The 22,752-nt window shown below is 44.0% G+C and overlaps 1 protein-coding gene across 1 annotated transcript in view; it reads right to left on the bottom strand.

Annotated features, from left to right (window-relative positions):
* The window catches only part of DHRS7C (dehydrogenase/reductase 7C), a 202,356-nt gene that overhangs the window by 111,155 nt on the left and 68,449 nt on the right, over positions 1–22,752 (bottom strand). Inside the window, exon 4 of the mRNA XM_085616720.1 lies at positions 12,500–12,710. Coding sequence (XP_085472846.1) covers positions 12,500–12,710 — 211 coding nt within the window. The remainder of the gene's footprint in view (positions 1–12,499; positions 12,711–22,752) is intronic.

The raw sequence follows: 22,752 nt of genomic DNA, 5'->3' as shown, positions 1-22,752 counted from the left end.
ACACTTGCCAGAGAACTGCTCAGCTGCTTGAAGGACTACCTTGCTGTGAGAGATGGAAAACTGGTTCTTCTTGCCTTCATTCCAAGCTAACCAGAATGACTACAAGGGTCAGTTGGCCAACCTCCTTTAAGAGCTACATTGACATGACAAGTTTCAAAGGCTTCCTTGCAACTGCCCAGCTGACCTGCTACAACTGGACCTGCCTGAACCTGCAACTGAACCTGCCTGAGCCCTGCTGACCTCTGCTGGAGTGAGTCCGTCACATCTGTTAATGCAAAGCTACAGTTGGGACAGGCCGCAGTGCCTAACCTGCTGTTCAAACTACAGCAACACATTAATTGCTCCTACCATGAACAGTACTTTTTGTGCAGGACTTTAATGCAATTCTTCAATGGGACTAACTTGGTCTTTGTATCAAACCCTCAATCCATCACAGTTGGCCTGAACTTGTGGAAATGTACACTATTTTTCAAAACTGGTTAGGGATTTTTCTTGGGATGTGGTTTCACTTTATTACTGTTTGTGTGCTGCATCAATACTTTACACATTGCCTCTAAGTTAAGATTTACTGCTTTAGTGCCAAGTTGCCAGAGGGTTAAGCACAGGTTAATTTAAAGACTGTCTGTGGTTCACCCTGACAAGGATGGTGGTTGTTGCCTAAGAGGGGCTTTCACCCCCCAATAACCCAAGTTCTTACACACTCCAATAAATACCCCACATCATTACATTATGAATCTGATCAATGCACAAACTGTGTTTGCTAAGAGACCTGAAAATACAAGCAACTCATAATGAGTCTACAGCACTAAAATACTACTCTTATAGCTGTTCAACCATATAAGACACTAATCAGCACAAATATGTGGCAGAGATGTGTCTTCAATTAGTGCTTAGTGGAGTGCCTGTGCATGTCATTTTCGGCCCTGGCAATCCTCTAAAACATAGGTACATTCCCTCCTGCCATCCAGCTCATGTTTCTTTTTTTCACGAAGAATGTAAGCACATTTCAGTCTGAGAAAAAATTATAAAAATTTCCCTCGTTGAAATTCAGAAAATGTTTCTACTAAGATTAATTGCTGTCAATTACATTGATCAATGGTATGTCAATTGGTATACTTTCTGATGATGCATTTCAATTGCAATTTTCACACCACTCAGCAGAGTAAGGTCTGGAACACTATACCTAGCCAGCGTGTGACCAGCATTTAACAAGCAAAAAACAATCGATTTAACCCAGATCTGTGACTGCAGGTGAATGTTTAATTTATTCAGCATCCATCCATCATCTGTTTTTTTTTTGCATTTGTCACCCTAAGTGGGAAGGATATGCCCAGACGTGGGTCCCATGCTAGTCTGGCTGATGAGATCGGGTGATATCCCGAAACCGTGCCAGGACTCTTGTTTCTGGTCCAGGGGGAACCTTGCCTGACAGTTTGGGCTGGACTGGGTCAAGACTAATTTGCATATGGCTGGGTCTAAACTGGAATAGCATGGCAAGCAAAAAAAATTATGGATTTCACCCATATCTGTGACTGGGGGTGAATGTTTGATTTGTTCAGCGTTTCGTCCATCATCTGTTCTTTCGGCATGTGAAGTAGGCAGCTTACCAGTGCAGCCCAAGGAGTGAATCGGGCCTACACCACATGATAGCTACACTTCTTGTATATCATTTAAACAAATGTTTTGTGTGTGCTACACTATGTCTTAAATATCACTAGGTATTGTGTAGCTGAGCCCCACAATCATGTCAGGAATGAACAGAAGGACTATGAGGGGCTATAAATCTACAAAAGAAAGACTCAAACCAGGAGCAGCATCCACAGAGCCAAAGACAAGATGAACCGTGAACAATACTTGAATGACAGAACATGACTCATAAACCCAAATCTTTTAGAGGATGTGGAAAAATAGATACTGAAATTAATTTGGGACTTCCTTCTCGTTTTCCAAATAGGATTGATCCAATTGTAAAGTAGGTGATTTGGGAGAATAAGAGCAGTGGTTAGAAATGTTTGTCTCAACTGTATTATCACCCTCTTTCGGTGACAGACACCTGCAGAGTGATTCAGGATCTTTCAGTCAGTGAATGGGATGTACTTAATATGGTGTGTGATGCTGCCCCCTTCTCTTGCAAGCCTTCCTTGTATTGTTATGAAGGCAGTGGCTTTCTCCTGCTTGATGACAGTAACAATAGGGGAATGGAAGGTGACAGTTGCTCTCATACGATGTCCGTGCTTTAGCCTAGCACAATCATCAGCTTGTTTATTTTTGTTCACATAGTCCAAATACAATTAGCAAATGATATGGAGAAAAACGTTGTTTGACACATTCTAAACTTAGAGGGTAAGCAATTTAATGGCTGGGAAACCATATTTTCTATTCCAGTAAAATCTGCCTTAATGGACATTAAGTGAAATACCACAGCAAGTGCAGCCGCAATTCTCATTAGGTTATGCCTGAGATGTGCTTGTGAACTCTTTTGTTTCTTATATAAACGTAAAAGGGGCTTCCATCCTGCACTCTCTTTTTCCTGGCTTTTCATTGGTTCCTGTGTTGATCCTAACTTCTCCTCCATTTGTATTGGCTGTAGCATATTCTCCTGCATTTACCAATGCTGGTTCCTCCTCTGCTTCTCTTATCAGTTTCCCGTTGCCAAAATACTTTTAACATCTGTTTGGTGGAACTATTTTTTTCCTAAAGTTTTGCTCTTTCTGCTTTTTCATATTTCAGCAGATTTATATAGCACACCTTATCACTGGGAGACATTAAGTTTTTTGGCCAGAATCCCATGGAGTTGCGCCGCTGAGACTCGAACCGGGTTCCCCAGCTCCCGAGTCAGCAGCTCTGGCCGCTGCCCTCATCCTCTTCACTCCTGTGATACTTGTTTCTTTTTTCTTTCCCTTCTTAATCCACCTCTCTCTCTCTTGTTCCTTTTCCATCAGCATGCCGTGCTGGCAGGCCCCTCGTCTGTCACCTGCTGCCCTGTCACCCCTCTCCCTTGCCTCTACTCTGTGCAGATCTCCCTCCTGCGTTCTGCCTCTCACAGCTCGTGACGCTGTGATGCGTGCCTGAGTCACTCTCAGACTTCACAGATTGGAAAGAGGATTGCTGGTGTTGGGGGAGGTTGTAGATTACAGAGAAGCGCTCACACTGCTGTCTAGTGAAAGGAAAGAGTTGCACGCCATGTAAAATCTTCAATTCAGCTCAGTGTTCCCTTTGTAATCCTACATTTCCAATATGTGGCATCTTTGTGCATTGCACACCTACTTGCACATTACATCTCTTTGAGGGGCTGCTACAGTAAGAGGCTTGCTTGAGGCTTAGGAAAATGGTGGGATTGAGAGAAGTGGGCTTTACTCCTGCCTATGGTGGTTCAAAAATAATCTTTTCTTTTTTGGCAGATCACTAGTTCACCTCTAGGGATTCTTGGCACTGAATAACAGAGGTGTATTGTTACCCACCACAGTGGTACTCATTTTATGTTTCATGTAAATATGTAATTTAAAAGCACTTGCACTTTTTACTGTCCTTATGACACGTACATCCCTCTGTTTTGTGTAATCTAATCTCAGTTCAATTCACAGCATCACTATGTGCCTGTTATAAAATAAAATGTCTGTAAAGCTCTTTGCTTATCACTGCAGGAAGATCTACATTGTGTCGGTCAGTGCTTTGCTGCACAAGTAGTCTTCTGAGGAATGACTTGATTGTGTCATCCTGGGCAACTCACTCTGTATCACTGTGCTTAAAATCGTAATTCATCAAAGTGAAGAGTTGTTAGAAGTAGTCCAAAATCAGTGCATATCATTGTGTAAAAATGGAACAAACTCCCAAATTCATTTTTAACTACTGTGAGGCCATGACCCTCTCATAGGTTAGCATTGGGGATTCCTTAATACACTTTTAAGCTGTAACTCCTAATCAGAAAGGAGTGACTGCATCATGTTTTATATCTTTGGAATGCTAATGATAAATCCTATTTATTGATAAAGTTGGAATTAACTGTCTAATTTTAGAAAAGTCACTTTTAGAAAAGTGCAAAAAGAACAATTGATGGACAGAATGATGAACAATGTCAAACACTCACCCCCAGTACAGAGATCTGGGATGCTTGTTTTCAGTCTGCTGAGCACCTGGCCTGGTATTTCAGGCTGGACTGTTCCCATGGCGAGCAGGGTCAAGACTGATTTGCATATGGCTGGATCCAAACTGGAATAATGTGGTGAGCACAAAAACTATGGATTTAGGCCCAGATCTCTGCACTGGGGGTGACTGTTTGACATTGTTCAGTATTTCGTCCATCATTTGCTCTTTTTGCACTTTTAGAAAGTGGACATTTTTCTGTTCTTACTGGCCTGTGTGCCTGCTGATCTCTGCCCTGCTGAGGACAAGGATTGAACCCATCTCACTTGAACCCAGAGTGACTCAAAAGGCTTGCTGGCTTGCTCCCTGTTATGCAGTATCAGGGCCATCAAAGACTTCCTTTAAAATTTCAATTGCACCTGGACTCTGCCATCTGTGAGCCCTGCCCTGCCAAGTGGTGCCAATCCAGTCCTGGGTCCTTGAAAGGTGATTTCAGCTGTGCTGAGCCATCAAAACCGACGCATCAACAACTTTGCACTGATTGAAACTGACACATCGCCAATAAGCACCTACTTGGCTGCCACTCAATAACATCGCTTTGACTGACTGGACGGCTTGATGACGATGGACTGCGCAGCTCAACTATGACGCATCACCCGCATCATAAAAGGGTTCACCGATGAAAACGTCATCAACTGTGCGGATTAGATCTGACGCATTGCCTGCATCCACGAGATCAATGACGACTTATCATCGCCCCTGCTCCTTGTATCAAGTTGACGCTTTCTCCATCCAAGTTACTTTTTCAGTGGGACCTGTGTGAGTCCTGGAGCCTATCTGCCCTCCATCATGGTCAGCCTTAACTTTGGATTTACACCAATCTAGCGCGACCAGATGTCCCCGGTTGACTCTTTATGACTTTAAGGACTATAATTTGGTTTAATGTTTAAAAAATCATAACTCTGGTTCTACTTATTGAATTTTTGTCATTTCGGTCTTGTTTTATTCATGAAAATATTTTTCTAATTCTGTGAGGAGTATTTATGTGGTGTTTTTATTGTGTTTGTGTTGCACAAATACTTTACACATTACCTCTTTAGATTACCCTGACAGCTCTGTACCAAGCTACCCTGATGATGAGCACAGGTTATCTTTAAGTGTCTCTAACTTACCGTGACTAGAGTAGTGGTTCCTCCTTGTACATGGTGCATACTCTGCAACCAGAAACTCCATTTCTAACAGTAGCTCTGTTTCAAATGTGTGGTTACTTGTTCAAATTCTACCTAGTATCTCCATCTTCCTTTATAGTTGCTCTCTATATATGTGTTTGCCCACCATGTTCTGTCTGCCACAACCTCTGTTAGTAAACTGAGGCATATTTTCTGGATCATATGGGATTCACTGGGATACAGTGGGACACTGTCTTCTGTAGGTGAGAAGGTCCTTCTGGGATCCTCCTATCTTAAGTTTTTTTGAGAAGATAGATCAAAATATCAGCTCAATTTGCAAATCCGGGACTTGACATTTTCAAATTGAACGAGAAAGCTAGAGTTCTGCCACAACGTAGACATCTCATACGGCAGTATGATGTATACTTTTGGCTCGGCATGGCTTAATTAAGACAGTCTGTCTCCAATTTCTCATTCAAGGAACTAATTTGATGGTTCCAATTTGAGGACACTAGAGCTAGGTGAAAAACACCTCCTCATTAATGGAGAAAGGTACGCAACTCTGAATATATTGTATAGAACTAACCCAAAATTATTAGTGACTTAAATGCTGTCTTGTATGTATCTCACCAGTGCATGTTTTCTTCATTAGTTTGTTGCTATCCTTTACCTGGGAAATGTGTCTGTTGCTAAAATATTGCATGTTTTCTCACTGGTTCTTTTATTTTGCTGTTAATGCAGAGTGTTAACAATTTTCACCTCTGAAGTAGACAGATGAAAAGAGAGGACAACAACCTTGCTCACAGTGGACACTGCTGACTAGGACTGAATTGATATCATCGCACCCCATTTCTTGCTCTCTACACCCCCACCGAAACTGCTTGCCACTTTGCTATGAATACTGTGTGGGGCAATGTATTGTCTCTTCCCTCCCATGGCTGTTCTCCACATGTCTTTTTTCTTTATTGAATAGCTTTGTACACTGACGTGCATACCCTAGAACCACTGGCTCCACCACTGCTGTTTTTAATTCGTCATAATTCTGGGCATCCTGCTGCTGTTTGTTGATTTCAAGTGAAAAATATGATAATTGAAGTTAAAAAAAAAAAAAAAAGATGGGGCCACAAATGCAACAGTATGCTGGTCTGCTATTCAATGCAGCATTCGTACAATAATATGCTTTGTCTTTAGTTCGTCATTTCGATGGAAAAACGTGTGGTTTGAAAAAAAATAATGACATTGGCTTTAGAAATTCTTGTTTTATATTCATTCTGCTAAATGCATTTATAAGAGAAAAAACAAAGCCATAAGTAATTGAATGTGAGCACTAAAGCTCTTGCTTTACACGGGACAATTTGTGATCTGTTACACACAGGACTTTGCATAGAGTGAATGAACACCCTGTTTTCACAGGAACGTGATCATGTCAAATGCAGGTTACACATTGAGCTCCGCCACAAGGATATTTGTGTTTCTCGGTTCCTAGGTCAGATCCGATCTTAATCTGTGAATCGCTCAAACCTCCTAGGCGTTCAGAAAAGCTTTGTGAATCACCTTCGAAGAACCCACACTCTGGTTATCCTCTGGAAAATGGAGGTAGCATACTCTAAATTTCCATATCGAGCCATGAGATGGAATCTTGCACACCCACAATCCAATAACAGAGCCCTTATCATGCATGCTCAGTTTAACAACATATGACTTTACAGTGACAATTAACCAATGTACTTTAACTGGACCACCCCAAGCAACGAATGCATGTTTTAGAATAGTGCTGCCCACCTCGTAGCCCTGATAACCCCTTTCATCTATAATTAGTTCCCAACAGTGCATGTCTTGTTGACGTTCACACACAGTTATGTCCCGCCGGTCCAGCTGAGGCTCTCATGCATTCCTAAGACTTAATCACAGGCCACAGGTTCACTTTCCTTCAATTTAGTTCTTAGCCGTGGGCCGTGCTTTGGGTGGCCTTCTTCCGGATTTGCTATGACAACCGAGCTGTCACTCACAGCTCCAGATGAGCAAAGGGTCTATTTGTTCTTTGCTAAATTCCTTGGAGAATACACTTCGAAGTTGTCTGTACGGTTGTGTCAATTGATTGATGCGCATCTAGTGACATTCATTTTCAATTCTTCAGTACAAAACAGTCCCACCATCAGTACAGAGCTTTCACAAACGGGGCAAGTTTGATCTGTTCACAAGACATTGACTAAATAACTTGAGAGGTGCTTCTTTAAATTCAAGGTTGGTTTTGTGCTAACAATTATCATTGCACACTCATCATTCTCATGGTTTTTCATACTAATGAATAGATATGTATTTATTATCTTTTATTAATTAATGTATCCAAGTTTTTACTCTGGAAAACGTCACAAAATCTCGGCACCAGAAAAGGACCTATGTGGAATAAAAGGTTGATAGGGGAGGATGGAGTTATAAATAAAATGAGTATGTTAGTTACAGATATTCTACTTATTTTCTACATGTGTAAGGTGCACCGTACGGTGTCAATCTGAATGTGCTTACCATAAGTGGTTAAGCTGCGGGCAAATTACCAAAATTAAACGGTTTCATGTAGAGCTGGGTGGCCATGCAAAACAAGCCTTTGTAATGCAATCAGTCTCGCATTTGGGAGAGTTAGGGCTATTGGTGTTGTAAATGACAATGGGCCTGATTATGACTTTGGCGGTGCTGCAATGGCTTTGCACTGAAACAGCACTGCCAAAGCCATGCATGGTCCTCCCACCAGATTACGAGTTCAACTTTTGTCTGGCAGGTTTTTCTTTTGCAGTTCCCATGGCAGTGCCCATTTTCAAAACAGTTCCCGCACGGCATGGACCGTGAAGTCCATGCCATACAGGAACTTGGGGTGCATGCAAACAGGGGGGCACACGTAGTGCCCCCCTGAATGCATCCCCAGGGCGGCAGGGCCAGAAGGGCCTTTGTTTCCCCACTGCCAACCTTTTTATGGCGGGGTCACCACCATGGAAAGGCAGTGGTGGGGAAACTCGTAATATGCTTAGTGGACCGTGGCAGTCCTACCTTGCATATTGTATACAGTCTACTGATGTCCGTTCGAATGGTCACCTTGTAATACGGCAGCTGCAGGACTGCCTTTGCTGTGCCACTGCGAGCCTGGTGGTCAAAGACCACCAGATTCGTAGTTTGGCCCAATGTCTTTTACCCGTGTGTTTTGGTTTGGAGTGGATGTATGTGGTTTGAAATGGAATTATGTGGGTTACTTGGATTTGTTAGTTATTGGAGTGTGTGGGGTAGAATTATGTGGGGTGTAGTGAATTTGTGTAGTGGAATTTTGTGGCGTGGTGAATAGATGGGGTGAGAGCTGCACAGAATAGATAGAAAGGAAGCTAGAGAGCGATAGGTAGTTTGTGCAGACAGTGATGAATGAACTCCAGACAGAGAAGAACAAGTGTATGAGAAAGAGAGACAGAAGGGGGAGCAGCACACAGACTCATAAAGAGGGCGCACCTGTGTATGCAGACACCCCAAGAAGAGGAGCAGAGTGTAGTTTTAGGGACAGAAATCTTGAAAAGGCACAGGAACAAAATTGAGCTGGAAGAGCTGACGTGAACCAATATGAGAGAGGCAGGAAGAGTGCAAAAGAGAGCAAGATAGATGTGTGAATGAGAGTATGAGAGAAAGAGAGACAGAGAGAGAAAGAAGGACAAGTAGGAGGGCCACCCAGGACGGGGGAGGTGAGAGGTGGACCAGTGCACAGCACCAGAAGGTACAGGAAGGTAGCATGTGTAAGAAGGCAGTATAGAGAGGAGATAGGGTGAGTGAGAGAGGGATGAGAGAGGATAGTGAAATTGCGAGATGAGAGGGGGTAGTGGGAGTGTGAGGGAGAGACGAGAGAGACATTGGGTGCGTGGTGGAGAGATGACAGGGTTGGTGGAAGTGCAATGTAGAGATGGGTTGTATTTGAATTGGTTGTTGTGGAATTGTGTGGTGTGGAATTGTGTAGTGTGAATATGTGGCATGGTGTGCCGTGGAAATATGTGGATAGTAATTAAATGGTATTAACTGCTGTGGAATTATGTAGAGTGAGATTGTGTGTTATGCTGCAGGATACAAAAAAATTACAGGAAAAAATGTGAATTCACCCACGCACAATGTTCAGAAAAAATAGATAAAAGCAACTTTTGATGTGTTGAAAAACCATCGGCAGAATGCGTTTTAATAAGCAAGCAACATTGAAGCTCAAGGGGTTGATGAAAAAAGAACATTCTGAAAGCAGGAGCCAAGACCAGGAAAAACAAATCGTCTGCCGAAACTAACATAAATAGACAGCAGGGAAAGAGCACATGTAATAGGGCCAATCTCCATGGAAGGGAACCAAACACGAGAAGGAGGGACAAGTGAAGCCAATGTCCCAATAAAAAGCAAGGATTTCCAAACAGCAGAAAAGTAAACCAATAAAAAATGTTGGGTGTGTTTGAACCCCATAGAAGAGATACAGCATGTCCTAAATAGCCAGTGCATTCACTTGCTAGGCGAGACCTAAAAACTTGAAGTGAATCATACAACCTAAGTAGTATTCGTAAATCTAAATCTGTGAGGCAAAAGTCTTAATTAGATTAAACCTCAAAGACTAAAGAAAATAGTACTCACATCGAGTTGAAAAAATGTAAATTGCCTTGTTGGTATTAAACTTAATAGATGAGCTAGAATTACGAATGTGTTCAGGTAAACCTAATTCGCGGACTGGCTCAATATTTAGTGGTGAATTGTAATCAGGACTAAAAGGATGAATGCACCTATATATCAACTGAATCAGGGGTTAAACAATCAGGCAGTATATAACTTGCATCATTATGCAGTTGAATATAATTATACAATTATGACTTCAGCGACCTGCAATTGAACACATCATACTTAGAGTCTGTGTATAAAACTCAGAAAAGAGCACTGAATGTATTTCAACAACTAGAACGTTATTTATTGGCCATGTTGGAAGGATGAAAGTATTCTCAAGGACTGTGCTTTTTAAAAAAAGTTGAAACAGTTTGGAGCTTGGAAAAATAAACCAGCCAGAATGCAGGCTCGGTGTAAGAAGCGAATTTCGCCCACAAACTAACTTGGGCAGAGCGCTGAATTATTTGTCGCTGAACAGTATGTGCACCCTCTGCAGATGAGCGCCACAGCCATTAGGGGCTCCTCAGTGCACTCCATCAACCGGAAGGAACAGCAGTCTGCTGCAGACCGGGCTCGACGGATTAATAAAACAGTATAATGAGGCTATTGCTTTGCTGCAGAGAAATTAAATGATGCGTATGTACAGCAGCGACAAGAAGCTAAGCAGATATTAATTTAAACATTCTAGCTAAAAAGAGAGGAGGAGTTTTGTGTATTCTTAGACCCTGGGTAAACAATATAAAAAAATTATGTGCTAACATGGTTTACATATTACTATCAACGCAGATTTCTTCAAAAACATACATAGTTTTATTTTTTTAACTTCTGAGGCTTGCCGATCACGGTGTATTCTTCAATGCCACCATGACAAAGTATTATTGCAAATATCGTGAATTTTGCTTGAGATGCAAAAATGAAATATGGCTGCAAAAATATACAGGAGTGGCTATTTTAATACATTTACTGACTCTTAGTTTTCAGTGTATACATTATTTCGCACTGAACTATATGGACTTATCCTTGATTGGATGTGCACAAACAATCTACCATGGCACTCATTGAGTTTTGCACTTCTGGTACACCCATGGAAATGTATACACACGTGACTTCAGGGGGTGGTATCTTGCACTCATTTCCTTGCAGTATTGGATGCATGGGCTGCGCACCAGATCGGTGTAGTTGAAGCTACACATATGACTATGGCCAGACCAGCAATTTTGTAAAAATGCAGAGTGCCGTGGGTCTCCAAGAAGGGCAGAGCATAGGACCTGGCGGAGGACCAACATCTGTAGGGAGATCAGTACATGATGAGCACTTGACAAAAATACAGCCTGGGTGGAGTAGCAGAGGATTTAGAGATGTTGAGTTCAACCAAGACAAAACCTGCAAACATTACCTTACTCATCAGTATGGGTCCCATTCGTAGAATTACGGCTGTCTTTGGCCCTTGTCTCCAATTCCCTCGTACAGACTCATCGTACCCGAAGTTCGTGCAACTCGAAGTTGCTCAGTAAACAAGAGGGTGGGGGGTGGGAAACAAAGGACGCAGGCAAGAGGATCAAAAGAAACGCCGGAGAGTGGATGTATTAAAGATAATGGAAGAGGGAGTGAGTGTTAAACAATATAACGATGAGTGGGAGGGCATGTGGGGTGGGGAACCGGGTTCCAGCCAGCGCTTCGATACCTTCGGAGGGTGTGGACAAAAGTTAAAACAAGCAATGGAGGGCACAGAAAAGATGAAAGGAATGTCTTGAAGACAGCACATGTGCACTGCCTTGGTCTGACCTAAAAAGACGCTTGATTTCATGAAGAAAGCTAGTCATCGATGGTCGCTGCAGTGCGATTAGAAACACAAAAAAAGTCCTATAAACACAGAATAAAGAGAAGCAGTGGAAGAAGACTGTACTTGGTCGTGGCGGTTGGGGAGGAATAGACATTGAAGGAGGCATGATCAATGCATGACACAAACAAATAGAAACAAAGATTACAAGAGTGACAAAGGAACTTGCGAATCGCAAACCTATGGGAGGGCATAAAGCCAACAGCCTAAATACAGCATGTTGCTAGACAGCGCATGTTCAACCTAAATTTCTAAATTGTGGAAGAAAGGTTAAATCTTGAGTCCTCTCATTTGCAGTAATTTACTACAAAGTGGTTAATTAGAGTCCTGTGAGACAACTGACACAAGGAACATACCTGGTTAGTTTAATTCCCGATTCTGAATTTTCTCCCGTCAAAATGGGGAATAATACATCTTTTCTGTTTCACAGAATGGTAAACCCACTTTTGATACCCCTTTCCAACCCACCATATCCCATCCAACACCCACAAATCCTTCTAGAAAATACCCGGAGAGATTTCCACAATAAATAGTCTGAATCGCGAATGGCTTAGAATCGGTCACAAAATATATTTGTGGCCCCTTCGGCATCAACTGCCAGGAAAAAGACCTATAGTATGACAGAGAATATTCCTCCACTGGATTCTCATCTAGAATTAAGATTTTATACAGTAATTAAAGTAAATTCCATTACCACAGATCTCTACATTAAGCTCTAAGAAAGAAGAACAATAGCTTGAAAAGAGATTACCTTTAGTTACAGTTATAGGCCCAAAGTAGTTGGCATCCATGATCTTTTTATCCAGATCCAGAGTCACACTTTGGACGGGTCCTTTTACTTTCATGCTGGCATTGTTTATCAGAACATCCACACATCCGTAGCTATCCAGGATTTCTTTGGCAACATCTTGGACACACGTTATATCGCTGATATCGAGAAGAACCAGCTTTGGTGTGAATGTCTGGTAGATAAAAATATTAAATACATTCTATTAGGTTACATGCAACCTTGATCTCTCAATATTAAGATATACAATTTTTGAGTTTGGGAGCTAGATCACAAAACATTTTGACAGCCGCTATGTTGTATACTTGGAGGTAAGTAAAGGCAGCTTCCTGGTGCAAAACACCTTTTACCACCATAATTTGAAAGCAGATTGCTAGAGGTGGTAGTGTGTGACAGGAATGCTTCTGGAATTTGTTGTAGGGCATTTGGGTGTGATGTGTTATCAAGGTGTCCGGTTTGTATTATTCGATACACTTTGCACTAGGGCTTTCAAGCAGCCCTAGATATATGAAGAATTAACAAGACATAGAAATGTACTACAAACCATGAATTTCACTGCTTGAAACAACTTTTTTGGCGAATTACTTGACAAAACCAACACGATAACTGATCATGCCCTGATGAAGTCCACAGGTAGTGGACGAAACATGTTGGCTGTTTCTATGCTACTGTTGTGAAAAATAAAGAATACTTGATACATAACATGGATGAAATGCACTAACTTACCGAGGGAGTCAGTGCTTGTGGCGCACTGCACATTTGTGGATGATAAAAAAATGTGTTTCAATTTAGGGGAAATTTGGAAACCTTCCTCTTCAAACACTAGCTTGCAAACTAAGTGTTCACACCTACATACCAATAAGTGCTATATAGTTTTAATCATTTCTACCTCCCTAACTTCCCGTATCCCCACTGCTTTTTACTGTTTTTTGGGTGTTTCAACGACCACTTTAATTTTGAGTTGTGTATCCAATTTCTCCTTAGTTATTTCTATGTGTAATACACTATTATCACAAAAATGTAAATATAACATAAAATACGATAAACCTCAAGGAGCAGGAGCTGGAGGAGGTCTTTCAGACTCTCATACCAACCTTTGGTTGGAAATGCCTAGATCTGTAAAGAAAAGGAAGCGACATGGCTCGCCAGTCTAAACCAATGGCACCAGCAGGAACTGAGTTAGGGTCAAATTTCAAAGTGAGAGAAAGGAGCAATGCAGATATAGGTAAATTTGGCAGTGCAATTCATAATAAGAGCGAAAACAGAAAATACTAATTACTGCTAGGGGATATGGGAATACAAAGAATTTACTGCATCCTGTTAGAATAAGCAATAGTGGAGCTCAAAACCAACTATCTATGACGTGACCATACAATTTAAGGGTAGGTCAAAAGGCAAACTTACCTTGAAAAAAACTCCTATCCTGTAAATATCAACTGAGGAAAAACATCAATAGAGTTTCAATAAAAACAGTACACGGAAATTATTCAGGTTTTTTTGCGTTTTTTTTTTTTGCAATGCATCGTTTGTGAGGTAGATGCATTGGGTTTAGACAATTAATTATCATTACTGTGCCCAATACTGAACACAGTTGTATTTCGATTTTCATCACATACCCCTTTCTTTACTGTCATTATTGTCAAATATCATACTCATTAAATGGAGTAGCAATAAAATGTGTTCTTTCAATGTAGAAATACAGTATACGATCCCCAAGGGATTAAGGGTTTTAAGCTCACATATTTCTGATTCTGATCAGAACCATATGGGACCCGTCCTTGGACTCTTTACACAATCGAACTGGTCTATAGGGCAATCTGGTGGTGTTCGAAGGGCTGATCTAATTGGTCAGTGCGTGGACCAGTTTCTTGGTTGTTTGGGGGTCTGTTTTATGGCCTGGTAGATGGTTTTTTCCTCCGGTATTACCATAAACATTATCTGCAGAATGTACAAATGCTTGCAGATGCCTGGATCTTGCAAAACATGTATACAGCTTGGCTTTACAAGTTCAACACTGCCCTTATTTGAAAATGTGGGCCACTTTTTAATCATCTGATTTGCACATGGGGGGGGGAATTTATTTTGGTGCCCAGGCCTATTTGCTGTCCCAGTCTGATTCCGACTCTTTACATTTGTAGCAGCATCATTTTGGCTCCATTTTCCATTCATCTATGTTTGGTTAGGCCACATATATATGTATTTACACTTGGCCCGATGTACTCGTGTGACACAATAATACTAAAGAGATATGGTGGACTGAAGGTATAAAAGTGCATCTATTGTGTTTTGATACATATATGCATGCATATTAATGTTTTCCATTTCAGAAACATCTGGACTGCTGATATTAATCTTTTAAGGGCTTAGATTGTAAGGTAGTACTCTAAAATCCATTTAATGCAGTGCATTCACCAATGATTTGTATGAATGTATCATACGTGTGTTAATTATTTCCTTATAAATTGTGACCAGTTGTCGGTTTTGCTTAATAAAATGAATTAGTCTTTCATGCCACATATAAGAGTACTGCACGATATAGCTTGATTCATTATTAAAGATTTAATTTGTTGGATTATATGTAGGTTGTAGAACTAATATATTTTAAGGAGAAATGTTAAGTTAGCATAATTGTGGGCCTTAAGCTTACATTCGAGACAGTTAATGCTAACGTTAAAGATGTTTTTCTGTATGTTTTTCTCCTTTGCAGGTGCAGACCAAAGGCATTCATTAGTTAGTGAAAAACGCATTGCATTTCAGAGATAGAGAGGAGAGGAAGAGCTGGCAAGGTTTAATGATTGTAATGAAGAACAAAAGGAGTGTTCCAGTCGGTACTATCAGACGAAGGACGGAGCCAAGGACGCTTTGGAAGCAGAGCCTCAATTTTGGGTGTAGTGATCAAGGTGCCAAGTTCTTTCTGGGAACTGGAAAACATATTATGATGTGTATGAGGTCATGGTCTCTCGCATGTTCTTTCTGATTGTGTAGCTTCATGCTATAGACAAATCTTTTGTTATAGTACTTCCACAGAAGATCTGATGCTGACACCTTCCTTCCTATCTTACTTCAGTAGGTTTTCTCCTAGCCTTAGTTTAGTGTGGGGTTTAATAGATACTGTAAATCCTTTCCCTGTATGGGTAGAAGGATCGAAACTATTCAATGAGTCACTAGATTCTTTTTCTTATTATCTGTATCATGGCTGCTGAGTTATTTATGTGTTCTATACTGTTGAAGACCAATATTGTAAAACACTTTCGTTTTCCTCTGGAGATTTTATACTTACACAGTATGTTTTTAACATTGACATATATTAGTCAGGTTTTGAGTTTGTAATAAACCTTTTTTTTAAACTGTTTTTATTTATAAGAAGTGCTTTGGTTCAATTACAATACAGTCATGGTGATATGTCCATAGCAGAAAACAATAATTTGGCAACAATTCAATGCATACAGTGTACAAGAGGTTACCCTCGTCTCCCCCCCATCCCCCCGGGGGGGCCTTGGTTGTAGCTACAGTTCTCAATTGAACAATTGTACCACATAACAACTTTGAGGGTTCACTGGGGTCTAACCCTAATCCACATCCATGCTGCCTATGGAGGGGTTCCATCGTCCATCATGAGGCGGGCCATAAGTTATTGTTTTTCAAGCCTCATTTCCACTATTGGGGAGATGCATATGTCCCCCCTGTATTTAGCCCACTTTCCCCACTTGTGGTCCCATTTCTTGGGGCATCCCCGTCCTTTAAAAATGGTTTTCTCAGCGATCATTGCCTCGTCCATGTCCTTTGCCCAATCTGTTACCCTCGGGTTTGAGTCCTGCCCCCACGTCTGTGCAATATTACGCTTGGCAATCATCCACCCCATTCCTGCCCATGCCTGCTCCATTTGAGAAAGGTCAGTGGGTTTCCATATGTTGAGGAGACATAGCTTGGGCGAGGGACTCACAGGTTTGTTACAGGCCCAAGACAATTAGCGTGTCACCCCCAACCAATAATGTTGTATATGTGGACACTCCCATAATATGTGGATGAAAGTGCCGACTTGGTTGCAATGTCGAAGACAGAGCGGATCTGGTCGTCTCTTAAGTTGGAACAATAACTTGGCACCAAAATATACTCGGTGTAACACCTTGTGTTTTATAAGGCGGAGACGAATAGGAATTGCTACCTCCCTGGGAGAGGCAAGAGCGTCTCTCCAATCTTCCTCTTCAATATCCCCCAGATCGGATTCCCATTTAGTACGGAGTTTCTGTAAGGGGTCAGTATGATTGTTTACCAATGTTTTGTACATTAGGGAAATAGCTTTGCGCTCCATTGGGTCTAATATTAATCGATCCTCCAGTGGGAATGAATCAGGGAGAGGTGTGTCCCCCGCCCAGACTGTGGAGATGGTACAAAAGGGGGTGGTGATGGACGGAGCATCAGAACCAATCAAACACTCACACCCAGTCAACAGATCTGGGTTTGATCCATCACCGTTCTTTAGCCCACTCTGCCACCCCAGTTCAGACATGGCAATGTGCAAATCAGTCTGACCCTGTGCATCATGGGAACAGTCCAGCCCGAACTGCCAAGCCATGCCTTCCCTGGACCGGAAACAAGCTTCCTAGGACCGGTTTCTGGCATTTCAGCCGTCTTCAGCCAGGCTTGCTTGAATCCCGTGGCAAAGTGAGCAAGGGACTCACGTCTGAGCATACCCTGCCAACTTATGGCGAACAAAGCGGTACAAAAGGGGGTGGTGATGGACGGAGCATCAGAACCAATCAAACACTCACACCCAGTCAACAGATCTGGGTTTGATCCATCACCTTGCTCACTTTGCCACTGGATTCAAGCAAGCCTGGCTGAAGACGGCTGAAATGCCAGAAACCGGTCCTAGGAAGCTTGTTTCCGGTCCAGGGAAGGCATGGCTTGGTAGTTCGGGCTGGACTGTTCCCATGAGGCACAGGGTCAGACTGATTTGCATATGGCCATGTCCGAACTGGGGTGGCAGAGTGGGCTAAAGAACGGTGATGGTTCAAACCCAGATCTGTTGACTGGGTGTGAGTGTTTGATTGATTCTGATGCTCCGTCCATCACCATCCCCTTTTGTACCAGACTGTGGAGATGGCGTGTCTGATTTGGAGATATCTAAACGTCTCCGTGGGCTCTAATTTATATTTGTTCTGGAGGTCCGAGAATGTGGCCAGTTTACCCTTCACCCACATTTCCCCCACCGTGGAGATTCCTATCATATCCCACTTGTCAAACCCGGGACACCTACTGAGGTGGCCCAGGATATCAGGTTCCCACAGAAGTGTTGCTTTCGCCAGGCGATTATGCCCCCCTAGTTTCCTTGTCGTACGATGCCATTTCTCGACCGTACGAGCATTGGGACCAATCAAGAAAAGTTACGGGGGTTGGTATATAGCGCCCTGTTATAGTCCCCCCGTCCCAAGAGCCAGTGGTCGGTGTGGATGTTGGGATCATCATGTGGGGCAAACACCCAACTGTCAATAGCCGTCAATTGTGACGCCTGGTAGTACAGTCGAATATCCGGCAGTCGTACCACCCCATGGTAAGTTTATTTGGTGATCCGAGGTGGGTGGCCCTCCCAAAGTAACCCATGAAATACACTGTCGATTTTGGCAAAATAGGAGTCTGGGATTGGAAATGGCGCATTCTGAAGTGCTTAGAGAAAACGAGGGAGTGCTAGCATCTTAAAAAGGGACGCAAGTCCCAAAGAGTGAGAGGAAGAGAACGCCAATGCCAGGCATCTGATTTTAGAAGTTGAAGGGGCGTCGCTAGGTTACACTCGAAAAAGATTTTGGCATCTGTGGTTACAAATATACCCAAGTATCTGAAGCCATGTGTGGCCACTGTTATCTTGTATCCCCTTGGGCTCACCCCACAGTACGTACATCTGGGATTTGGACCAATTAATCCGATACCCCGAGTGTGCCCCAAAAATATGGAAAATGTGAAGGACTCTCCTAATTGAACGCGCTGGGGATGTTAGATAGAGGAGAATATCGTTCGCATATAGGGAAAGCCGATCCTTGTGATCATGTGTCCATTTGAATCCGCGTACCTCGGGATCTCCCCTGATCCAAACAGCGAGTGGTTCCAGTATCAGGGCAAATAAGAGTGGGGACAGTGGGCAGCCTTGTCTCGTGCCCCGATGGAGGGGTAAAGTGCCAGATTGATGGTTGTTGACCGTGACATATGCAGTGGGTTGTGTATATAGGAGTTTGATCCAGCCAAGTAGCCGGGGGCCAAATCCCCCACGATTAAACACTGCGAAGAGGAAGTCCCATTCAATAGTATCAAATGCCATAGTGGCATCAAGGGACAATAATATTGCTTCCTCTTCTATGGTGTCTAATCTCCCCAGTGCCCTATGTACTCGCCTTAGGTTCCTAGCTGTATTCCTACCCGGCATAAAGCCGGACTGGTCTGGGTGGATTAACTCGGTGATGTAAGGGAGGAGTCGTGTAGCCAGGAGTTTAGCGAGGATTTTAGCTTCTACCGTAAGTAAAGAGATTGGGTGGTACGATTTGCATCAGTCCGCTGGCTTGTTGGGCTTATGAACTACCACTATAGCTGCTGTCCGAATCTCTGCAGGAAGGAGCCCTGTCTGGTAGCATTCGTTACATAGGGCCAAAAGATGTGGCGCTAATTTTCTGGACAGGGGTTTGAAGAGTTCAATGGGCAGTCAATTAGGACCCATTGCTTTACCCGAACTCACCCCCATAATGGCTTTCCTAATCTCAGCAACGGTGATGTCTGCCTCCAAGGCCTCAGTGTCCTGTGGGGTAAGGCAAGCAATATTAAATGTGGCGAGTAGGTCAGCGGGCATTGGGGCCTGAGATGCATCGAGAACCTTATAAACCTCTTTGAAATATGAAGCAAAAATATTTGCAATTTGTTGAGGATCAGTGAGGAGTCCCCCGTCGGGACCCGCTATTGCCTGGACCCATCTTGACGCCTGTTCTCTACGTTCTAACAATGCCAGGAGTTTGCAAGTTCGCTCTCCCTGTTCATAGATTAGATGCCTGGAACACAAGGAGCGCATCGTGGCTTCCTACAATAGGAGCTGCTTATAGTCCGGTTGTTTGATTTTAATAGTGTGATGTGTATCAGAGTCAGGGGCCTGTGAGAGAGTCACTTCCAAGGCCAGAATCTCTGCTTCAAGTTCTGTCACTCTACAGGAGTGCTTAGTTCGGTGTCTCACGGATAGCGCCTTACCCTTAATAACCGCCCCATATGCTCCCCAGAGTGTCACTGCTGAGCTTACCGACCCAACGTTCTCCTCAAATTAATAGTCATGGTAGTTAAGTTGAGATCCCCTCCCAAAATCAGTGTCTCCAGGGGAAGCTCCATCAATAGTTTCCCTACGTCTCGTAGTGTCAATTGTTGTAGGCCTGGCGGGGCTAGGCCTGGGCTAAATTTCCGTTCCGCTCGCGGAAATTGCGATAATTTGACATTTTCGCGTTACGCGGAGAGCACGAAAATGTCAAAATTTCCGCATTCCGCAGCTTAGCGATAATTTGTTTCTTGCTCGCGCTGTAAAATAATACATTCTCACGCGCGCGCGATCGCCTTACCTGATTCCCCGCGTTCGCCGACAAGTTTTCCCGATCCGGTCGCGTTCTCCACGAGATGTTGGATTGTTGGTAGCCATTTGCGCTGTCTTGCGACAGTTCGCGCCCGCAGTAATGTCATTGGTCGCGCGATCACGTCTTTCTTCTCGCGATCATGCACCGCGAGAAGAATGAAAACAAGATGGCCGCGCCCGCGAGCAACCGCATGGGTAAGTTGGCGAGCCACAACCACGCAGAAAATACCGCGAACAGGCGGGAAAAACCTTCCGCATCTTCGCGATATTTCCGCCTGTTTGCGGAGATTTTTAACATTTTCGCGATAATTTGCGAAAGTCACTTTCGCAAATTCCGCCAACCCCTAGGCGGGGCATATATAGCAACTATGTTCAAGGTACGCCCTTCCCATGTGCCCGTAACGGCTGAAAACCTACCCAGGGTATCAGTCCAAGTATTGTTCATGATGAAGGGGCATCCCCTTCTGAGCAGGACCCCCACTCCCCTGGATCCCGATGAAAACCCCGAGTGTACCACCATTGTGTACCCCTTCCTGTTCAAGGCCATGCATGTATTACCAATCAGGTGAGTCTCTTGCAACATTACCAAATCAAGTTCTTGCCTTTTAACATATCTAAGAACAATTCCCCGTTTGATTTTGTCCCCCAGTCCATTCACATTCCAAGTGGCAATTTTGAGTCTTGCATCAGGTGTCATTAAACCCGTGCGGTGAACTAATCATGTGGTCAGAGGATCCCACCCCGGAAGATTCGCCATGAGTTCCCCTCCAGGCACGGTACAGAACAACAATACGTCTATCGCCGCCTCCACAATGAACACCTATATTGCTAACAGGAGAGATATGTTTGGTACCTGTATGCCAGTACATATAATGAACCAATGCTAAAGACAAAAAAAACATAAAAAACAAACCCCCCTCCCTTCCCAACCAGGAACTCCCCCCCGCCCTGCCCCCCTGCATAACGAGCCTGAAACCGCCCGCCTCTCTCCAACTTGCAGAGTGCCTGTCGCCCACCCTCATCAAACTCGGGAACATGAGCAGCCCCACGCCCATAATACCTTGCAAAGCAACACACAAGATACGCCCCGGCCTGCCGAATCCTCTTAGACATATCCTGCATCATAACGTTCTGGAGATACAAATCCCATCATAGAAGACAAAGCATTTAGATACCACAAAGATGGAGCTTTAAATACTTTAACAGTTAGGAATTTCCCAGCGGCCCTAGCAATTAGCTCAGTGCTATCATATCCATCACAGTGGCCGTTTAAGCAGGAAGAACAAGTGAAACTACAATAAATCTATCATCACACAACTGCTTGCATAGTCACCCCACTGGTCCCTGAGAGTCTGAATCTGAGTGAGGAGAGGAACGGCGCTGTTGTCGCCATTCGCCCTGTCCGGTTGACGCCAGTGGAGAGTTGAGCTGCTTCCTGCCTACAGTACGCCAGCACTCCAGCCAGTCTCAGGCGTCCTCCGGCCTTGTGAAGAACCATAGTTTGCCCTCAGCTTCCACCCGGAGTTTAGCTGGAAACATCATGGCGTACTTGAGCCCTTGGTCTCTCAGGGCTCGCTTCACGTCCAAGAAACTACGCCTTTGCGTCTGGACCCTCAATGTAAAATCTGGGAAGAAAGTGATCCGGCTGTTGTCGATTGTCAGAGGGGGTGCAGCCCGGGTGGTCTGGAGGATCACATTCCAGTCACAGAAGTTAAATACTCGAGCCAATAGTGTACGGGGGAGCCCCGGGCTTCGGCCTTCCACCGGGCACCCGATAGGCCCGCTCAATGGAGAAGCAGTTGGATAGACCACGTGGCTGCAGTTGCTTCAAAATGAGTTCCTCAACAAAGAGGTCCACGGCTTGCCCCTCCGCCCGCTCTGGCACACCAAGAATTCGGACGTTGTTACGCCTCATCCTACCTTCGTATTCGTCAAGCTGGAGGGCCATGGCATCGTGTGAGCTGCTCAGTTCCGAGACCTGCTTTTTCAAGAGGTTGGTGTCAGCCCCAAGGTCTGTTGTTATAGTCTCAACCTTGATCACTCACTCTGCCATCCGTCTCATGTCCTCCCGTATAAGTCACCTCAGTGGCCACCGTGTCCATCCGAGTTTCCAGGGAAGTGCAAACTGCAGTAATTGCTGCCAGAAGATCTTTGTTCGTGGGCTCAGTCGCGTCATTTTGAGCCGCTGTCAGCCCGTGGTCCTCATTCTGTTGTTTTTGCCTGTCGCCATGTTGTCTCTCTCCGAGGGCCCACGGCGTGACCCAGCCGCACCCACTACTCACCGTTGCCTGCGATGAGGTCCCTCACCCGGCCTGTCGGGTTTGGCGGGTGCAGCCCCAACCGGTGAGCTGAGGTCACTACCATCTCTGCCCAAGGGAGGAATGAGGAACGCTGGATAAGTGGTAGGCTGGCGTGGGGGGCCACAGGCCCAAGTAGTGTGTCCAGGATCGGTTGCGGCCCCCCCAACAGAAGCGGCAACCACTGGCAGGCAATATGAGTCCAGGACAGCCAGGAGCAGGTGCTCGTGCCAATGCCCACCTCCTGGAATGTGCACGTCGGCCCACCCGCCACCACGCAAAGCTGCACAGGGGGTCCAGGTATTCACAGAGGCCCTTATTCAGGG

This window comes from Triturus cristatus, chromosome 7 (genome assembly GCF_964204655.1).
Source record: "Triturus cristatus chromosome 7, aTriCri1.1, whole genome shotgun sequence".
NCBI classification, from domain to species: Eukaryota; Metazoa; Chordata; class Amphibia; order Caudata; family Salamandridae; genus Triturus; species Triturus cristatus.
The sequence above is the reverse complement of the archived record's forward strand: the minus strand, read 5'-3'. Positions and strand labels throughout refer to the sequence as shown.